Source organism: Thamnophis elegans, chromosome 13 (assembly GCF_009769535.1).
Source record: "Thamnophis elegans isolate rThaEle1 chromosome 13, rThaEle1.pri, whole genome shotgun sequence".
Classification (NCBI taxonomy): Eukaryota; Metazoa; Chordata; class Lepidosauria; order Squamata; family Colubridae; genus Thamnophis; species Thamnophis elegans.
The window spans coordinates 26,839,757-26,861,920 of NC_045553.1; the positions used below are offsets into that span (position 1 = coordinate 26,839,757).

The window sequence follows — 22,164 nt, forward strand, 5'->3', positions numbered from 1 at the left end:
TGCTTATCTGTTTCAAAACTGAAGAGCCAGCACTGTCCGAAGACATCTCCGTGGTCATGTGGCTGGCATACTAAATGCTGAAGGCACACAGAACGCTGTTACCTTCCCACCCAAGGTAGTTCCTATTTTTCTACTTGCATTTTTTACGTGCTTTCGAACTGCTAGGTTGGCAGAAGCTGGGACAAGTAACGGGAGCTCTCTCTGTTACGCGGTGCTAGGGATTCGAACCGCTGACCTTCTGATCGACAAGTTCAGCATCTTAGCCACTGAGCCACTGTATCCAAAGTAAAGAAAGGCGCCCATTCAGATGTCCTTCTGGGACTGCACAATCCATCCGGGAAAAAGCAAAACAACTTTTGTTGCCTTCTGTAATTAAAATATTAGCAGGATCAAGGATTGATTCTTCCAAGCTGAAGCCCATCCTCAAGGAACTTCTCTTCAGAATATGTGTGCTGTTCTGTTCTGCGTGTTTTATTTATATGGACTTCTGATTGTGTGTAGCTTTTAGGTATTGATCAGGGTGTCAATGGCTGGATCCTTCAACAATATGCCGCGACATGTAAGTTTACTTTCATTCCAGTGGTGAAATTCAAAAATTTTCCCTACCAGTTCTGTAGGCGTGGCTTGTTGGTCTTGTGACTGAGTGGGCATGGCTTGATGGGTGTATGACCGGGTGGGCGTGGCTGCACGACTGACTCACACACAATGTAAAAGCAGTTGGACTTCACAACAAGCAGCAAGCTCACAGAGTCACAGAGTGCTCAAAACCCAACTATCACACTTTACACAAAAACAACACAAAAGCTGCACAACTGATTCATACACAAGCAGCTGGACTTCACACAAAATGGCCCCTGCATCAATCAGGAACCTCACAATCAGGCACAGCTGATTGTTGCACAGCTGATTGTCAGAGCTTTTTTGTTTACTTTTTAAACCATTTTTTTTATTACCGGTTCAGGCAAACGGTAGCATTTTTTAGCAAACCGACCCAAACCAGTAGCATTTCACCCCTGAATTTCATTCCCGTAAAATATTAGCCCACAAATTGTACTGTGACCCTGGGAACAAAATGACATTTTTCATAACGGAGAGGTTGATAAAAGACATGGGACAAACTTTCCTCTTACTTCATTCTCCTAGATATCTTTCAGTAACTGCTGTTGAGCTATAACTTTCCTATTTCTTTTCCCGTTTTCTGAACACTGTTTACCAATCCAGTGTAGATTACCCTTTCGAAAGCATTAACAGATTGCTTTGACGATAAGGAGCTCAGCAATTAATCATTCCAAGTCTGCCTTTTTTGTTTTGATAAGCTAATGTGGAATGCTGCCTGGGGCTCAAACATGCTTTCAAGATCCTGAGGGTTTTTTTTCCTTCATTTTTGTAGTTGCCATGAGAAAATGTCCTTTTTTTGCAGGTTGGTGGAAGACAGCTGCAGCCAAAAGGATAGTGGATAAATATCGAGACAGCCCTTCATATGCTTCAAATAATAGAAAAGAATACAGATGTGCAAGATGATTCCACATCAGGACGATACCTTTGAAGTACAAATAAAAGAACCTAGTTCCCTGTTCTGGTTGGATCAAAAGAACAGTCACTTTTGGCTTGCTTCTGATCTAGCCACCGGCTTCAACTTGAAAGGATATTTATTCTAGTTCATAATTTGCAGCTTTAACCTTCTTCTGGCACCTTGGAATAATTCTCTCTTGTACAATAACGATATTCCATCTGTGCCAGCTTCTGACATAAAATCTGACAGAATCTTGCTCAATTGTTCCAAACCATAAATGGGACATATAGGGGGAGGGAGTGCAAGGCCACAAGTGAAAATTGAGTTCTGTGTTTTGTGGATCAGTAGGTTGTGAGAATGAGCGGCATGGTGGTCTAGCATTGAAGCTAATTGCCTCCTGTTCAGAAGGTTGAGTGTTCAATCCTAGGTAGCGGCAGATATTTCTCTCTCCCCGGGAGCAAAGGGAAAAAAATATTTGCTGCGAACTCTGCCTGGCGTCAGGAAGGGTATCCAGCCAGTAAGCGCTCAGCTCCATCCAGCTGCCCCAACTCTACTCTATTTAAGGGATGAGAGCTGTAAAAGAGGAGTAGCTTGTGAGAACGTAGCCACAGTCTTAGCATGCTACATGAATCAGGCCATCACCAAAAGCCTGGATTATTTGTTTGGATATGGCAATGATGGCTAACCGTTTTTTCCTGGATCCCAAGGAGGGCAAAAATGGCCTCCCCCAGCCCTCCAGAAGCCCGGTAGACCCATTTTTCACCCTCACCAGGCTCTGGATGCTTTCCTGGAGCCTGGGGAAGGCGAAAACAGCCTCCACCGGCCCCCTCAGCACAGACTCAGAGCTTTAGTACAGAACAATTGAACTAAGCCACACCCAGGCTCCTTGCTGTCTCCTTGTTGCTCACACAGCAAATACTGGAAATGGCTCGTTTCTGGAGGCCCATTTTTCACCCTCCCAGAGCCTCCGTGCGAGCCCTCTCCTTACCTGGCATCCAAAACGGGCCACATGGAGAGTCCTGGGAGGGGAGAGTCGGCGTGGGCAGGGCCAGCTGAAAATCAGTTGGCTGGTGCATCTGTGCTGCAATTTAGGCAACAGCTCAGTGCCTGCAGAGATGGCTCCGTGTGCCACAAGTTTGCCATCATGGAGATATAGCATTGCATGAATATGTTTTTATTAATTGTGCCAGTGCATTGAGGATGTATTATTTTGGTGATTCATACACTGTAAACTGGATTTATATTGGATTTACATGTTGTATGGGCACAACTAACATGGCTTGTATGCCATAGCATCTTATATATCCCATTGCCTGAATTCAGACAGTTGTGGTCTATTGAATAAGACAAGATTAAATGAATTGTCAGGTGTAAAAGACCAGGTACACATATCAAGGTTCAATTAAACTGATTTATTGCCAAGGTCTATAGGAAGGAATCTTTTCAATTATCAGTCAGCATCTGGTGAGATTAAGGGCCAACAGCATTCTAGGGACGTTGCACTTACTTACTTGTGGTTATATAAGGATTCTAGGCTGATGCCCCCTTTCACTCCATGTTCAGACTCTAGTTGTCAGTGTGTGAGAAATTTCATAGCTTAGGAGACACAGTTCAGACACAGTTCAGCTTAGGAGACACAGTTCAGCCGATGAACAGGCATAGCAACTAAGTCAGCCAATGAGGGCTGTTTGGAAACTGAAACAGTATTTGCTGTGTGAGCAACAAGGAGACAGCAAGGAGCCTGGGCGTGGCTTAGTTCAACTGTTCTGTACTAAAGTTCTGAGTCTGTGCTGGTCTAAACTAGTCTGCTGCTCTGAACTGAAACTGTTCTCTCTTCTGCCTGTGTTTTGCTTGTATTAGCTACCACGTTAGAAAAACCTGTTTGGGTATTGTATACTTATTTCCTATGTGATATTATATATGAAATTAATGAATCCTGCTGAATCAGTTACTTGTGTGTGCTTTCTGGATGTGATTGCTGCTGCAAACTCTGACAATAGAATGGCCTCCAACCTTTTGGGCACCAGGGACCGGTTCCATGGAGAGATGTTTTTGCATGAGGCCTGCATCCCGCGAATGGGGGCTTCATTTATTTGCGTGGATCAGTTTCTGGCATGCCATGACCCAGGAGTTGGGGACCTCTGGCTTATAGTGAGAATCAATTCATCTTGAATTATAAGATCATGTTTATGGCATAGTATCTTTTGGAAGCCAAATCATGTTTGGTGAGCTAGAGTTTGTGTTGATAATGTTACATGAACCCAGATCCATAGTGTCCCTGGGAAAGGCACCTGACTGTGCAAACAGACGCCCTGTTATGAGTAGCAGGGTATCAAGAGAGCTCTACAATAGCACCTTCCTTCAAACGTTGGGCTTGATTTAGTGAGTAGTAAAAAATCAAGATAATGTCTTTAACTACACACTATTGACTTGTCATCAGTTCTACAGAGGAATGATTGAGTCTGTCATCTGCACCTCTATAACTGTCTGGTTTGCATCTGCAACCAAACAAGACAGAAACAGACTTCAGAGGATAATTAGAACTGCAGAAAAAAACAAATGCTACCAACCTGCCTTCCATGGAGGACCTGTCCACTGCACGAGTCAAAAAGAGGGATGTGAAAATATCTACAGACCCCTCCCATCCTGGATATAAATGGTTTCAAGTTCTACCCTCAAAACCACGCTATAGAGCACTGCACACCAAGACAACTAGACACAAAAACACTCCCCTCTAACACCATCATTCTGCTAAACAACTAATTCCCACAATACTGTCAAATTATTTACTAAGACTAGTATTACTAGTCTTCTTCTCATCCTTCCTATTACCTATCTCCTCCCACTTATGACTATAACCCTGTTGTTTTTATCGCTACGATTTACATTGTTTTATTTAGTTTCCTAGTGTGACCTGATTGCTTATTTAATATCCTATGACTATCACTAAGTGTTACATCTTATGATTCTTGATGAATGTATTCTATTTTATTTTTCTTATGTACACTGAGAGCATTTGCACCAAAGACAAATTCCTTGTGTGTCCAATCACACTTGGCCAATAAAGAATTCTATTCTATTCCTATTCCTATTCCATTCTAATCCTATCCTATCCTTCATTCCAATATTTATTTTATTCTATTCTATTCTACTCTATTCTTCATTGCAATATCCATTTTATTCTATCCCATCTTCTCTTCTCTTTCATTATCATTATCAATATTATTGATCCTTCTCCCCCTAACCCTCTTGCTTCAGTTTGAAGATTTGTGGTTACTGGATGTTGCCTTGTATATCTGACATAAGCCAACCCTGCACAGGCCAAACAGCCAGTAGAGAATACACAAAGAAGAAATGAGCTTTCTACCAGGTTTCATGAATGACAGTGGAGGAAGAGATCGCTTCCCCCCACCTCCTCTCTGCTGAAAATACCTTGGACTGATATACTATAATACACACCCAATAAAATATTGTTCCTGGTGAGAAATTACGACCGTTCCATTCAGTTCGTCGGGGAATATCTTTGGCAGAAAACTACTCTGGTATGATTCTTCCCATTAACCAACATCATGTCTGTAGAACATGTAAGAATGGAAAGAAATCAATGAACAGGGAAAATGCAGATGGTGCTCCTACCTTGCTCTGGCAGGGTTTGCGCTGGTCTTGCAGTGGACAGTGTGGCTATGACCAGCACAGCCCCCAAAATAAGACACTTCCACGTAAACATCCCCCTTCTCCAGCTACTGGTCAGCAACAGAGTTCTCAGAATCCATGAGGGCTTGTGCTGGCCAGCACAGCGTTGTTTCCTTCTTCCTTGAAGTTCAGGTCTTCAGCTACTCTAGAAAGGAGGAGAGAGAGAGAGAGAGAAAGAGAAATAAGTTAAATGCACCAGAAATTTAAAAAAAAATCAAAAGGTAATACTTCCAATATTTCAAATTTTAAGATCCTTTGTGTCCTGCGTGTTGTTATGGATTAACGAACCTTTTGTAGGCACAACACAAGGTACTTAGATACTTTCCTTTATTGTCATTGCACCTCATACAATGAAATTACATGCCATTTTCAGGGTACATTGCAACTATAAAAATAAAACATAAACACACATCCTTCACATTCTATGTAACTGAAATTGAAAATCCCTGATATTGCATTAATACAGCACTATACCATAGAATTCAATATAGTTACTGCCCTGGGATAGAAACTGTTTTTCAGCCTTTCTGTCCTTGTTTTATTATCCTGTACTGGCTACCAGATGGTAACAGTTCAAAAAAAGGGGGTGCCCAAGATGAGATGGATCTTTAAGGATGTTTTGAACTTTCTTAAGGCAGTGGGAGCTATAAAGCTTTTGCAAAGAGGGGAGAGGGCAATCAATGATTCTCTGGGCAATGATGTTAACCCTCTGGAGCACTGTCTTTTCTGTCGCTGTGCAATTGGCAAGCCCTACACAGATGCAGTATGTTAAAACACTCTCTATGGTGCAACACTATTCAGATAGTCATTGACTTATCATTCAATGACCATTCTAAGTTACAATGGCACTAAAAATATTGACTTATGACCGCTACAGCATCCCTGCAATCACATGATCAAATTCAGGTTCTTGGCCACAGGTAGGTATTTACAGCATCTGTAGGTTCCTAAGGTCATGCGTTCACATTTTTGACCTTTTCAGCCAACTTCTGATAAGCAATGAAGAAAGCCAGAGTTCCTTAAAAACTTCGCAAAAGGTTGTAAAAATTGGGCATGACTCATTTAACAACAGTCTTGCCTAGCAAAGAAAAACTTGGTCCCAGTAGTGGTTTTAAGTTGAGGACTACCTATATATTCACACTGCAGACTTAGAAGTAAACAGCATTCCCAATCCAAACTAATCAATATTTCCAACACACCCACCCACACAAATGCATACATACCAAATAAATGCATATACTACAACTAAATGTTATAAGACATTTTATCCCTTTGAACAGACGACAGCTTAAACCAGTGTCTTTGCATCTGGTGAAACATCCCAATTAATTTAAAATAGGAACCCAAAAGTGCAAAAAATGTTCCCATTTTAAATGTCTATAGAGATTCTCCGTTCATCGGTTTTCCCAAAAGTGTTTTCTTTCAAAAGGCAACTGGACTTTCTTTTTTACTTGAAGACATTTCGCTTCTCATGCAAGAAGCTTCTTCAGCTCTTCTTCTCTTGGATGAGAAGCGAATCTCTTCAAGGAAGAAAGTCCAGTTGCCTTTTGAAAAAAACATCTTTGTGACGACCAATGATAGAGAATCTTCACAGATCAGTGATGGCTAGCCTTTATTTTGTTGTGTGCCAAAAGCGCGCACACACATTTGCACCCATAATGCGCACACACCCACACGTGCGCTCTGCCCCCCATGTGTGTGCGTGCAACCCCCACATGCACCCCGCTTTTCGTGCCCCATTTTGGGCTGGAAAGCCTCCTGCATCAACCTGGAAGCCAAAACAGGGTGCGAGGGAGCTACGCCCCCCCCCCGGCGCCCTATTTTGGGCCTGGAAGGCCTCCTGCGCCAAGGTGGAAGCTGTGCAAGGCCCCAAAATCAATGTGCGCCCCGCACATGCGCCCCCCATGCATATGGCCGCCACATGTGCCTTGCGCTAATGCATGCACAGCAGAGACCCAAACACCTGCTGGCTGGTGGGAGGTGTACACGCGCATGCGTGGTGGAGTTGGCCTGGGACAACGGCTGGCGTGTGCCGTCTGTGCCACGCGTGCCATAGGTTGACCATCACAGCTGTAGACATTTTAAAAAAGAAACATTTTTAATCACCCCTGTGTCCATGGTGGGAACTCACAGAGTTATTGCTTGCATGTGGAATCTTCAACCATGGCTTGGTTTAATCATTCTTCCAAGTATGGAAGTCATCTGATGGGCAAAGTATTACACCGAGCAGAAGTTGCAAAAATTGAGGCGCAACCTGCCAAACAGTGACTTGCAAGATCCAATTTGCCCTTTATTTTCACAGCTTTTAACCTACAGAAGGCCTGTTAACAATTCCCGGAGGAATTAAGACACGATCAGCAGAATACAAATAAACAACAACAAAATCCAAACCAACCAACTAAATGCACAAACCACTTATTTCAAAAATAGCACTAAAGAATCTTTTTTTTTTTTTCAAAAGGGAAAGGCTTCCCTCGGTGCTTGTGCCATGTTGGTAGCTCTGAGAGGATATTAATTTAATCCTCTTCACAATGTTCTGAGTCTCCCTTTGCACGTTTGAGTGGCTTCCAAAACTCATAAAACTTTACTATGCTTCAATAATACAATAAAACATCTGTCCCAAAAAAAGGCATGAAGTAAGATTAACCAACAGTTAGAATCCTGCCCGTATCTTTAAAAATAATAACAATCCTTCAGGAAATAACTGGATGGATGGATAGATGGATGGATGGATGGATGGATGGATGGATGGATGGAAGGAAGGAAGGAAGGAAGGAAGGAAGGAAGGAAGGAAGGAAGGAAGGAAGGAAGGAAGGAAAGAAGTGTTCTGACCTAGGCTTCACAAAATCACGAAGCAGACTCCTTGTCCCAACAAAACCCCTTTTTATTAAGCTAATGTGAATTCCTCTCATTCACATCCAGCAAAGTCCCCGCAAACAGTCTTTCAAAGATGAATTTGCAATCACAGACCTTATCAGGCTTGGACAGCTGCCAGGCCACAACGCTGTCCAAGAAAATGTTTAGTTTAGAAGAACACCTGACGGCCGTGACCAGGGGGGCCTTTTACCAGATTCGCCTGGTACGTCAGTTGTGCCCCTTCCTGGATCGGGATGCTCTGTGCACAGGCACTCATGCCTTTGTCCTTTCTCGCCTGAACTACTGTAACACTCTCTACATGGGGCTGCCCTTGAAGAGCACCCAGAGGCTTCAACTGGTCCAGAATGCGGCTGCGCGGGTTATCATGGGGGCACCTAGGTGCTCCCATGTTACACCCTTTTTAGGTGGCCTCCACTGGTTGCCGGTTGTCTTCAAGGTACTAATTATGACCTTTAAAGCGCTCCATGGCTTAGGCTCAGGATACCTGCGAGACCACCTACTGCCACCGGTAGCCTCCCACCGTCCAGTGCGATCCCAGAGTTGGCCTCCTCAGAGTGCCATCGGCCAGACAGTGTCGGCTAGCGACCCCCAGGGGGAGAGCCTTCTCTGTGGGAGCGCCTTCCCTCTGGAAGGAGTTGCCCCTGGAGCTTTGTATAATCCCCGACCTCCGGTCCTTCCGGCGCACCCTAAAAAGTTGGCTTTTCCAGCAAGCTGGCCTGGCCTGAACAAAATAAAATAAATAATTGATTATTGTTAATTTTAATTGATTTTTTTAAAAAAAATTATTGTTAATCTTAATTGGGTTTGTTTTGGATATTCTATTTAATTTTTTTTAACTTTTGTAATATTTTTTTTTTTAATGTTGTACGCCGCCCTGAGTCCTTGGGAGAAGGGCGGCATATAAATCCAATAAACCAAACCAAACGAAAATACTTGGCAAAGAGTTTCTGAGAGTCATGAACAAATCTTCATACTAATTAAGCAAACAAATTGTCTCCTGCAAACTCCACTCCCCTTTCATTCCTCTTTATTCCCTATGGGAGGGGCCATTCACCGTTCACCTATGCCTTTAGTCCCGAGTCAGCCCTTGTTCCTTAACTGTTCCCTTCTCCTGGCAGCTCTGCACATGCGCACATTGGGAACAGGCTCCAGCTGTTCTTCTGCCTCACTGATCTCTGACTCCGAAGGCAGCTGATAACTGTCAGACGGCTCTGGTCCCCTTTCTGCCTCTGACACAGAGCCCTCATCAGAACCTTCCTCAGACTCCAGGACTGGCCCATGTTCCTCCCCAACCTCCTCACTGTCCGAATCTGCTGCCAGCTCCGCTAGCCACTGGTGGGCCACAACAGGAAGGAAAGAAGGAAGGAGAGATAAGAGGGAAGGGGTGGGAAAAGGAAGAGGAGGGAAGGAAAGAAGGAAGGACGGACCCCATATCCAACCCTATAATTCTAAATTCTATGAAAAATGGAAAAGCAACAGTGAGTTTCTGAGTCACACATTCAGAACCTAGTCTTCATAGTTAGGTCAACTATTTCAAGAATGTGTTGCTCAGGCTCTCTTGCTGTTGTTTTCTGGTCTTCATGCCTGGTGCCAGTTTTGCTGAAATGCCCGGCTTTGTTCCATGGCACCAGGGCTTTTGATATGCAAGTGGAATTTGATCCAGTGAGCCAAGAATGACTGAAAAGCTGTCAGTATTTTTCAAAAGTGATCACTCCCGCTCCAAATCGTTTTGTTTACCCGCATTCCACTCCAGAGGGAGCCAAATTAGGGGAAGGAGGTTGTTTTGCTCCTGTAGGAAGTTAGCCCTTCCTACAGGAGAAGGAAGAAAGGAGGAAATATTCTAGGAAATATTAAAAAGGCAGAATATTATAACTCCCTGGATGAGAAAAGGAGGAAGATGCTCTTGGAAAGCAGCCCCCACCTTTGTTAATAGCCCCAGAAAGCCTGGGCCATCTTATCTACAACACAAATGACATTCAGCTCCAGCCTGATAGGATTAGCCCTTTGTCCTGTTAACCAGGACTAAGACATTAAGCCATAATAGGAATTGCCCAAAGCTCCTTCATTACATCATCACTCAGCAAGATTCAACTAAGCCTGGGACTCAAGACAACCTGCAAAGTTACCCCTGCACGGCCCTCTGGGAGTCTGGCCACCAATCAGAGTACATTTCTTACACAGGAACAGGAAGCTCCAAGGCAGGAGCTTCCTAAGAGAGGGTATAAATCTCTCTGCCTCTCTCACCCATGTGTTCTTTTTCTGCCCAGGATCTCAAACCATGTGGTCCTGTCCACCATTAAACCATCTTTCCAAGCAGTCTCCATGTTTCCAGTGTCTTTCTCCCCACTTGGAACTGAACCCAGATGGGCATTTCTTCCAACACTCTCATAACTCTTTTCTTAAAGAAAACTGCTAGGTGGGACAAAAGGAAAGAAGAGAAAATGTAGAATAATAGTGTTGTAAGGGACCTTGGAGTTCATCTAGTCCAACCTCCTGCCCATGGCAGGTGACAATGCAGACAAATGGCTGCCTGGTCTCTTCTTGAGAACCTCCAGTGATGGAGCACCCACAACTTCTGAAGGCTAAGACGTTCTACCGATTCATTGTTCCCACTGTCAGGAAAGTTTCTCCTTAGTTCTAAGTTGCTTCTCTCCTTGATTAGTTTCTACCCATTCCTTCTTGTCCTGCTCTCAAGTGCACTGGAGAAAAAAATGACTCCTTCTCTGTGACAGCCCTTTGAGTATTGAAAGACATCAACCCATGGAACAGAAGTTGCCTTCAGAAGTTGTGGGAACTTCACCACTGGAAGCGTTCAAGAAGAGACTGTCAGAAATGGTATAGAGTCTCCTGCTTGGGCAGGGGGTTGGGTTAGATGACCTACAAGGTCCCTTCCAAATCTGTTAATCTGTATCTGCATGTCACCCCTAGTCCTTCTCTTCATTAGACTACACATACCTAGTTCCCTCAACCGTTCTTCATGTGTCTTTGTTGCTCCTCTCTGCACTTTCTAGAGTCTCAACAACTTTTTTATATTGTGGTGACCAGAACTGGTTGCAGTATTCTAAGTGTGCTCTCTCCAGTGAAGCATAAAGCAGGGCTGTCACTTCACATGATTGAGAACGTCAAAGGGAAACTATAATGATTGAAAACTGGCTGTAGCCCCCTGGATTTTTCTTCCCTTAGACACCTCAAAAATTGGCTCTGGAAAAGTCATGGGGAAGCCCATCTCGGTTTCATTTGAGTGTCAGCTTCATGGTTCCAGCATGAGTCGTAAGGTTGAGTCACATGAGTTGATGTGCTGTCCTTCAGGCATGGAGGGGAAAAAAGGCCCAGGAGCACGGAAGTGGCGTCAGAAGGAAAACATGCAGTCTGCAGCCAAATTCAACTGCAAGATTTGGAACAGAAGGAAGGAAAAAACCACCGTCTCCTTGAAACTTGTGAATCGAAAAAAAGCAACAGGTTCCAACTTTTAAATGTGACGAAAAAAAGACTGTGAATCCTGGGTTGTGAACATTGCACAGTAGCAGCAAAACACATAAAACTAATCCAAGAGCATTAAAGAGAAGCATCAGCACCAGAGCCTGGGATCACACTTAGCTAAGCTCTGATGCAATTTGTTTTAATTCTTGCTTGTTGTGTTTTGTGCAGGACACGGGAGACTATAAATCATGATCTATTGTATGGTTCTTTCCTGCTGTTCTCTCTAGCTATTATTAATGCTTTCTACCCTCCGAGCACATGTGTGTGTGTCTGTGTGTGTGTGTGAGTGTCTGTGTGTGTGTAGAGAGAGAGAGTTACTGTACATGTCAATGTAACACAAAGTTATCCTGAAGTAATCTGGAAAATAACAATAACCCTAAAGTTTGCAGGGTATCATTTCTGGGTCCCTCTCCCTCCCTCCCTCTCCCCCTCTCTGTGTGTATATGTATTGCACGCACACAGACACAAACATATTCCTTGAAGACCATTTGTTTAATGATTGCTCAAAATTGTGTGTATATGTATTGCGCGCACACGCACGCACACACACACACAAACATATTCCTTGAAGACCATTTCTTTAATGACTGCTCAAAATTAACGATGGTACTGAGAAAAATGAGACTGATTACCAGTCCTCACACTTTCAAACAATTCCAGCATTCTTGCGGTCACATGATCAGAATTTGGGCACTTGGAAATTGCCATTTGGGATGGTTGCAGGTCACATGATCACCATTTGTGACCTTCCCGTGGTGGTGGTTGGGGGGGGGGGCTTCCAACAAACAAAATCACTTTATTACCACAGAGCTGCGTTTTCGCTGGCAGAAGGTTGCAGGAGGTCATTGCAACCGGAAACAGAGCCCGGGACCTGTTTTTGCTGGCAGAGTACTCGGGCCACCCAACACTTGAGATGGCCATGCCCACCCTGGTCACACCCACTCCCCTCCCCGAGGTCAAACACAACCCTAATGTGGCCCTCAATGAAATCGAGTTTGACACCCCTGCAATAAAGCAAAACAAAAATAAAACCTTTGAGGTGTATTTGGAATTTTTATATCAAGACCAAGACAGGGTCAAACCTTCTCTTTCTCATAAAGGAGGTATTTATGAGAAGGAAGCTGGGCAGACTTTAAAGATATTGTAGTGGTCCGCCAGCGGCCAGTGGAGCTGGCAGCAGATTCGGACAGTGAGGAGGTTGGGGAGGAACCTGGGCCAGTCCTGGAGTCTCGGGAAGGGCTCTGATGAGGGCTCTGTAGCAGAGGCAGAGAGGGGGCAACAGCCATATGCCAGTTATCAGCTGCCTTCAGAGTCAGACATCAATGAGGCAGACAATTAGCTGGAGCCTGTTCCCAGTGTGTGCATGCGCAGAGTTGCCAGACAAAGGGAACGGCTAAAGAACAGGGGTCAACTTGAGAGTAAAGCCACAAGTAGATGATGAATGGCCTCTCCCAGAGTGAATAAAAGAGGAGTGGAGTTTAATTGGTTAATTGGTTCGTGACTCTCTGAGACTCCTTGTCAAGTTTTGCAGATATCGGTCTGGCAGCTCTCCAAGCCAGATAAGGTCTGTGATTGTAAATGCTCCCTCGAAAGACTTTGCTGGATGTCAATGAGCAGAATTCACAGTGAATTAATAAAAGGGACTTTTGTGCAGACGAGGAGTTTGCTTCAGGCTCTTGGGAAGCTTCGGTCAGAACAGATATGATGCCCCCTAAGAGGCTGATGTGGTATAAACTAGCAGCTTCTTTCTGGACACATTTGGACTTGGAAATGATGGGTGAATGTGACAATAGACATCACCTTAAATAGGAATGTTTATTTAACATGGATGGGGCTTCTATACTTAAACCTAAGAAAGAGACTAAAACTCCTGCTGACGTCAGAGACACAAAGTTTGTCTAGCAACATATGGAAGGAATTTGACCTTATTTTTGTTCAGAGATGTTTTTCAACATTTTAATCTAATTCTACTGCCATGGGATTTCTTGGTCTTCTCCAAACCAAAGAAAGAGCAGGTCTGATCCTGCTTAGCTTTTTTTCAGCCAACTATCATTGGTTAGTTGCTGATGGGGATACTATAATATTGATGCTAAATTAAAATTCCATCAAACATTTGCTGCTCTTGATAGTAAGCAGGGACACTACTGTGCTTCTACTGGCTCAAAAATTCCATATGTGAAGGATTGCTGCTTCCCGGGTTCCCATCTATCCTTCCTAAGCTGTGCTCCTCAGATGTGTTGAAAACCTAGTCCTCATGGATGGTGACCAGGAGAATTGGGAATTCTGGGATTAGTAGTCCCAGCCCATCTGGAAGACACCAATTTGAGGAAGTTTCGTCTTAACCCAGTCTTTTCAGAATTTGGTGATCATAAAGATGTTTGGACTTTAACATCTGGAGTCTTCCAGGAGTTGAAGTCCATTCATCTCAAAGTCTCCCAGGTTGAAAAATACTGATAGCATTTGCTGACCAAACCTGGTGATACAGGTAATAAGAAAGGCTGAGCACTGAAGAACTGATGCTTTCCAACTGTGGTGTTGGATAACACTCTTGAGAGTCCCTTGGCTTGCAAGGAGATCAAACTAGTCAATCAATCTTCAATCTATATACACTATATTGCCAAAAGTATTCGCTCACAACTGATTCTGATTATGTGGATGGGTGAGCGAATACTTTTGGCAATATAGTGTATTTATATAAAATGGCTCTGCATTTGTGTCTGTTTGTGTGTTCCAGCATAACTCTGGAATGCCTTGAAAAATTTCAACCAAACTTGGTACACAGATGACTTACTCTCTGGAAAAAATACTGTGGGGGTAAGACACCCTCGCGGTGTCTGTGTGCATTCCAGCATAACTCTAGAACACCTGGGCCACTGAAATGAAAAGGAATGAATTATATCTAGAGTGTTAAATCACAGTATTTTTGACAGTGATAATGTACATTTTTGATTCATGTTCTGTTAAGATACAGCCTGTTGTGCCTTAAAATGGCTTCCACTGTACTGCACAGTGGAGTTAACATGGCAACGGCTTCACAGTACTCCACAAGGGGGCTCCTTCTGGTAAAAGGGATTGGTTCTTTAAAAAACAAAACAAGACATCCTAGTCCCTCCACTTCAAGCAAAGCAGGCAAGTTTTTGGGGGAGGTATCTGCTAATGCAGACAATCATCTCAAAGGCTGTTCCCTGTAGTTTTGGACATTCATTCCTTTTCCTGTTTAATAAAGGATTGGGATAAATAAATACCCAAGCAATGCCAGGTTATCAGCTAGTCCTAAATAAAATTAATCCTGAATGAAATCAATCCTATTGTTCTTTGGAAGGACAGATATGGAAGCCAAAGTTCAAATTCATCTTGGCCACCCAATGAGAAGAAAGGACCCATTGGAGAAGACCCTGATGTTGGGAAAAATTGAAGGTAAAAGGAGAAGGGAGAAGAAATGGTTAGATAGTGTCATCGACACAATGAGCAAGAATTTGGGAAAAATCAGGGAGACAGTTGAGGACATGGGCCTGATGTGCTGTACAAGTAGTCCCCAACTTACAACAGTTCACTTAGTGACCAAAGTTACAACAGCACTGAAAAAAGGGACTTCTGACCATTTTTCACACTTATGAACATTGCAGCATCCCCATGTTCACATGATTTACATTCAGATGTTTAACAACTCACATTTATGATGGTTTGCAATGTCCTGGGGTCATGTGATCACTTTTTGCTACCTTCTGACTAGCAAAATCAATGGGGAAGCCAGAATCACTTAACAACTGGATGACTAACTTACAACTGTGGTGATTTATTTAATATCTATGGCAAGGAAGGTTGTAAAATGAGACGAAACTCACTCAGCAAATTTCTCACTTTGCAACATAAATTTTGGACTCAATTTGTGGTCGTATGTTGAAGACTACCTGTAGTCAATGTTGTTGCAAAGAGTCAGAACACAACTTAGTGACTCAACAAGAACAACTTGTTCTGATTTGCTTTTCCTTTTCTCTCTCTTTCTTTTAAAGCAAAGCAATTAAAGTATTGAAGCGGGTAAGAGATGATGGATAGATGATTTCTCTTTTTTGTTGTTGTTTTGATTTGCTTTTCCTTTTCTTTTTCTCTCTTTTCCTTTTTTAGGTGGATGACATGATTGAAAATTAGATTTAAAGAAAAAGTGTTTTAATAAAGGGTGACACAATTAAAAGCTAGAATAAGTGGTAGAAATAAGAGAGGTGGAATATTAATGTATACATTTCTATATAATAAAATAAAAGTAACAACAAGGGAAAACATGGAATAATTGATTATATAATAATAATAATAATAATTACATATACTTATTATATAATTATAATCAACAACAACAACAACATCAATGTTACACACATGGCCAAAGAGTGTTCCAAATGGGAACAGAACTCCCTTATGAGGTATTTACTTCTTCACATATGTGCTGCAGGGAAAACAAAATATTGCATTTCCACGTTTTAGCTGTGAAGAAGAAATTGAACTCAAAGAATATAAAGACTCAGCTCTTCTTGGTATTTACACAGACACTGTATAAATTTGAACAACCTTCCTGCTCATTACATAAGGATGGAAAGCAAACAGACTCATTTTTCAGTTCCTTCCTTCCTTCCCAACTGCGGGAACTTATTCACCTCAAGTTTGGTTTCCCCACCCACCTTCATAACATCCTCTGGGGTGTTTATGCTTAAGATTTTAGCACATCTCCAAATCTATTCTATTTTCTCTTCTATATATATAAAAATGGCTGTGTGTGTGTATGTTCCAGCATAATTCTGGAACACTTCGAGCAATTTCAGCCAAATTTGGTACACAGATGACTTACTCTATGGAAACAAATAGCGTGGGGGTAAGACACCCCTAACACCCCTCGGAGTTTGTATTCTGTTAAGATACAGCCTGTTGTGCCTTAAAATGGCTTCTACTGTACTGCCGTAAAAAGGGCTTCTACTGTAAAGCGCAGTGGAGTTGCCATGGTAATGGCTTCACAGTACTCCAAAAGGGGGCTCCTTCTGGTAAGGAGAAAAATCAAATATTAGAAATTACGTTTGGTCCAGACATTTTCCCCCTGTAAATAAATACCCAGGAAGCACCAGGTTATCGGCTAGTAGTAAATAAAAATGTACTTGCGCCCCGAAGAGTTCAGGAACCTTCAGGAGACTTTCCTGAAGCCTTTGGAGCAGTCAAAAGGACCCTCTGAGTAAACCGGAAGTCTGTTCCCAAACTCTCGATTTGCCCGTAGGGCCGGTTTCTTGCACTCCGGAGGCTTCAGGGAAGCTCATGAAGCCTCCGGAGGGCCTCTGGGGGGCAGGGGAGGCTCTTTTCATCCCCCCCCCCAGGCTCCTAGAAAGCCTCTGGAGTGTGGGGAAGGTGAAAAATGGCTTTACAAAAGGGTGAACTCAGCTGGCCAGCGCGCACATGCGGCTGGCCAGCTGACAGGGCAGCACCTCGCGTGCCCTGACAAATGGCTCTGCATGCCACCTGTGGCACGCGTGCCATAGGTTCACTATCCCCGCCCTATACCAATGCCATTTCAGAAAAATGGCTGTCCAATCTGTTCTTAAAAATTGTGCACTCACAACTTCTGAAGGCAAACCGATTAATTGTTCTCACTATTAGGAAATTTCCCCTAGTGTTAGGCTGCTTCCCCCTTTCTTTAGTTTCCATCCATTGTTTCTTGTCTCACCTTCTGGTGCTTTGGAAAACAGCTTGACCCCCTCCTCTTTGTGGCAGCCCCTCAAATACTGAAATACTATCATGTCTCCTAGTCCTTCTTTTCACCAGACTACACATACACAATAGGGACACGATGGCTCAGGGCCTAAGACGTTGAGCTTGTCGATCAGAAAGTGAGCTCCATTACCTGTCCCAGCTTCTGCAGTTCAAAACCATGTAAAAAATGAAGGTAGAAAAATAGGAACCACCTTTGGTGGGAAGGTAACAGTGTTCTATGCGCCTTCGGCATTTAGTCATGCCTTTGGCTCTTTGGCTTTGAAATGGAAATGAGCACCGCCCCCTAGTCGGGAACGACTAGCACACATGTACGAGGGCAACCTTTACCTTTAGACATACCCAATCCCTGCAACCATTCTTCATATGTTTTAGTCTCCAGTCCCCTAATAATCTCTGACAATCTTCTAGGCTAGTAGGTTAATGACAGAGGTGAATCTAGTTCATAGCTCATGCTGTTTATCGTCATATGTCAAGCCAGCTCTCTCTGGCAGCAATACAGTGATTCTTACATACCAGAAGAAGTGACTAAGAGCAAAGTCTAGTCTAGTGATCCTATTTCATTCCTTGAGGCTTAATAATTGGAGATCTCTACATCAGTTATGACATTCTAAATATTACACCCTTAAAATAAACAATACAGCACTATTTTAAATCAATACACAGGAAATACATGTATACACAATCCACTACCTCAGGACTCATTCGGCACAAAACCTAATGACTGATTTATAACGTTATAGAAGTAACTGCAAGAGGAATGTCTTTTTCTGGGGCAAGGAACATATTTGCATGGTAGCCAGCATCCCAGTCTAGGAAAGTGTTTCTCAACTTGGCAGCTTCCAGATGGATGCCAATTCCCAGAATCACCAGTCAACTGGGAAATTGTTGAGAATTCTGGGAGCTGTATACATCTGCAACTTGTCAAGATTAAGAAACATTATTTACTCACAGCTATGTGTTTGTCACAGCTATGTGTTTGTCATCTACCGACTGACATCATATTAGAACTTAATAATTCAACACATTGTCTCACTCCCAGTAGTTAACAACAGTTAAGTAAAGACCATTAGCACTTTCTTAAAATGGGTTTTAAAGAAATCCCTGCCACTGCTGGCTTTGTAATACTAGTTTCTCCTAATTTTGGTGCTTTCACACGTAAAATGGAGTGAATAGCAGTCATTGCTTCTTAATTTGTAAACATACAAAAACAATGTACAGTTATAATAAAACAGAGGCTATGATCATGCAGAAAATTCTATAAGCAAATAAGCTAATAAAATGAAATTCAATGGTGAAAAGAGTAAGGTTTTACATTTAGGCAAGAAAAACAAAATGCATAGGTACAATATACATGGTACCTTGCTCAATAGTAGTAACTGTGAGAGGGATCTTGGAGTCCTAGTGGACAACTATTTAAATAGGAGCCAGCCGTGTGCAGCAACACAGACACCTCCACAGACCCAACACAGTTCTAGGCTGCATCAACAGAGGGATAGAATCAAGGTCACCTGAAGTGTTAATACCACTTTATAAGGCCTTGGTAAGGCCACACTTGGAATACTGCATTCAGTTTTGGTCGCCACGATGTAGAAAAGATGTGGAGACTCTAGAAAGGGTGCAGAGAAGAGCAACAAAGAGGATTAGGGGACTGGAGACTAAAACATATGAAGAACGGTTGCAGGAACTGGGTATGTCTAGTTTAATGAAAAGAAGCACTAGGGGAGACATGATAGCAGTGTTCCAATATCTCAGGGGTTGCCACAAAGAAGAGGGAGTCAAACTATTCTCCAAGACATCCAAGGGTAGAACAAGAAGCAATGGGTGGAGACTAATCAAGGAGAGAAGCAACTTAGAACTGAGGAGAAATTTCCTGACAGTTAGAACAGTTTCCTGCCTAGGCAGGGGGTTGGACTAGAAGACCTCCAAGGTCCCTTCCAATTCTGCTATTGTATTGTATTGTATTGTAAATATGAAATTCCTCTGTCTCACTGCATTTTATGTTTACTGGTGTGCTTCCACAGGTTAAGATATCTTATTCAGACCTAGCAAATATGCACCCTGCCCTGCTTCTGTTATTTTAAGCCTTTTTGTAATATCCAGACAATTTTTCCTTATTCCGTCTTCTCCTTGTTATGTCAGGCTGACCGAAAATTATCTGGGTTGCAGGCTGTTCATTTTGGGTGCTATTAAAGGGCAGGCTGTTAATTGTTGAATGTAACATTGCTGCCTAGTTACTGCATGGCAGAAGAGCTGCTGACATAGTTTTCTGTCCCAGGAGCCAAACTAACATGGCTAGCCAAGGAAACGTTGTCTTTGGTGAAATAGGATGCTCTTAACAGAACAATGGCAAATCTAGGCAGCCTACTAAAAAGCAGAGACATCACCCTGCCAACCATATTATGCGTATAATAAAGGCTATGGTTTTCCCAGTTTTAATTGATGGCTGTGAAAGTTGGACCATAAGAAAGGCTGAGCGCCAAAGAATGGAGGCCTTTGAACTATGGTGCTGGAGAAGATTCCTGCGAGACTGCAAGGTGATCCAACCGGTCAGTCCTAGAGATCAACCCTGACTGCTCTTTAGAAGGCCAGATCCTGAAAAGGAAACTCAAGTACTTTGTCCACCTAATGAGAAGGAAGGACTCATTGGAGAAGAGCCTCATGCTAGGAAAGACAGAGGGCAAAAGAAGAAGGGAATGACAGAGAATGAGGTGGCTTGATGGAGTCACGGAAGCAGCCGACATGAGCTTAAATGGACTCCAGAGGATGGTAGAGGACAAGAAGGCCTGGAGGAGCGTTGTCCATGGGGTCGCAATGATTCAGACATGACATTGCAACTAACAACAAGAGAACAAAATGTAGGGGGTGAGCTCCGCTAAGAGGGAAGACAGACAATAGCAAAAGGTAGACACTACGAGGAGATGTAGAGCATGGAGTGTGCCCTGAAATGGCATCTTCATAAAAAGAGATGATTGGTTCTCCCAAAGTTGCTTTCTCAAAAGGCAACTGGACTCTCTATGTTTTTCCTTAAAGACCCAAAGGTGTTTTTTCAAGAGGCAAATGGACTTTTCTACTTTTTCTTTGAAGACGTTTGGCTTCTCATCCAGGAAACGAAACGCCTTCAAAGGATGAGAAGCGGAATGTCTTCAAAGAAAAACCTGAAAGTCCAGTTGCCTCTTGAAAAAGCACCCTTGGGACCACCGTGGATGACTGAGAATCTCCATAGACATTTTCCTTGAAGACCTTTTGATTCTCATCCAAGAAGCTTCTTTGATTCTGCATTCTGGTCAGTATAGAAGAAGCTTCTTGGATGAGAAGCAAAACGTCTTCAAGAAAAAAACTAAGAAAATCTAGTTTCCTTTTGAAAAAGCGCCTTTGGGACAACTATGACCTGGATGACTGAGAATCTCCATAGACACATGGCTGGTTCCTGAAACTCAAAAAAGTATATGGATCCTAAGCTAATGATCTCCTTCAGGGTTAAGAACCAGATCTCTGAGTGGAATCTGGGAATCTCCTAATTAGTGCCTATCAAACTTAACCTTCTTGTCTGGTCAATGACAGTTTAGATCCACAGACTTTTCTCAAGATTTTTCCTTTGGCAAGGAAGCTTGCGTATGTCACCCAGCATCAGCAGTCTCACAGCAATCTTTGGAGCACGTCGATGGCAGCTTCTTCTCAGAGCAAAGTCCAAGATTTAAAATGGGATATCCATTTGGCCATGTCCTTCTCCTGAACTCAAACGGCCTTCAGGCTTCCCCCAGGTTGCAGAATTGGTTTTTAACATTTCCTGAGTGGGAAGGACTGAAGAATGATTCTGCCGCATTATCGTTCCCACTCAATGGAAGAATGGATAAAAAAACTGATGGAACTAGCAGAGATGGCAAAATTAGGTATTTTAGTGAAAGCGGGGGAGAAACAACCAACTCTGGTTTTGTTTCTACTTGGGAAGCGCTTCTAAACTTTGTACTGGTCAGGAAAAAAATACATGAAATCTTGACTTTACTAAGTGTGCAAAAGTAAAATGTTGTTTATTTTATGCTGGAAAAGGTTGGCATGCCTTTTTCTTTCTTTTTTCCTCTTTATCCCATACTCTTTTTCGCCTTCTTTCCCTTTCCCATTTCCCTAATGTTTTAATTGTCATTTGTATTTTGTATTATGATCATAATTATAAAAAATTACTGTATTTTGGGGAGTATAAGACACACCTTTTTCCCTCAAAAAAGAGGGTGAAAATCTGGGTGTGACTTATACACTAAATACAGCATTTTATTCCTCTCGAAACCCCACCACCTTCACAAAAATGGCCATGCATAGCCTTTAGGAGGCTTCCAGAGTGCTCCTGGGGGCTGGGGAGGGCAGAAATGAGTGAAAAACAGTCTGTTTTTTGCTAGTTCCCTCCCCCGGCCCCCAGGAGCACTCTGGAAACCTCCTAAAGGCTATGCATGGCCATTTTTGACAAAAAAGGGACCCATTTTCACAAAAAACGGGTCGTTTTGGGGAGGTCTGCAGAGTGCAAAAACTTTTTTTTTTAAATCTGCCTCTTAAAAATCTTGGTGTGTCTTATACTCCGGTGCATCTTATACTTAAAAAAATATGGTATTAAAAAAATGACTCTGTTGTGAAGAAATGCTACAATTCAGTTCCCACCTGCCTTTTCTTAGGTCCATGATGGCGGAGTTATGGCATGCATGCCGGAAGTGATACACAGAGCCATCTCTCCAGGCACTCCAGCTGTCGCCCGTTGCTCTTCCGGGTTCCAATGTGCCAGCCAGCTGGTCTTCACACACGCAGGAGCGCTGGAAAACAGAAAAGCAGCTCTCTGGTGTGCATGCACATGCCGAGAAGCTGAATTT

At 42.9% G+C, this 22,164-nt stretch overlaps 1 protein-coding gene across 6 annotated transcripts in view; it reads right to left on the minus strand.

Moving 5' to 3' along the window:
- FGFR1 (fibroblast growth factor receptor 1) overlaps positions 1-22,164 on the minus strand; it is a 123,451-nt gene that overhangs the window by 81,539 nt on the left and 19,748 nt on the right. For 5 of the 6 annotated variants that reach the window (XM_032228716.1, XM_032228717.1, XM_032228714.1 and 2 more), the window contains exon 2: positions 5,150-5,351. In XM_032228716.1, the coding sequence (XP_032084607.1) occupies positions 5,150-5,240 (91 nt within the window). In that variant the 5' untranslated portion in view covers positions 5,241-5,351. The remainder of the gene's footprint in view (positions 1-5,149; positions 5,352-22,164) is intronic. The other variant, XM_032228713.1, reaches the window with a different exon arrangement.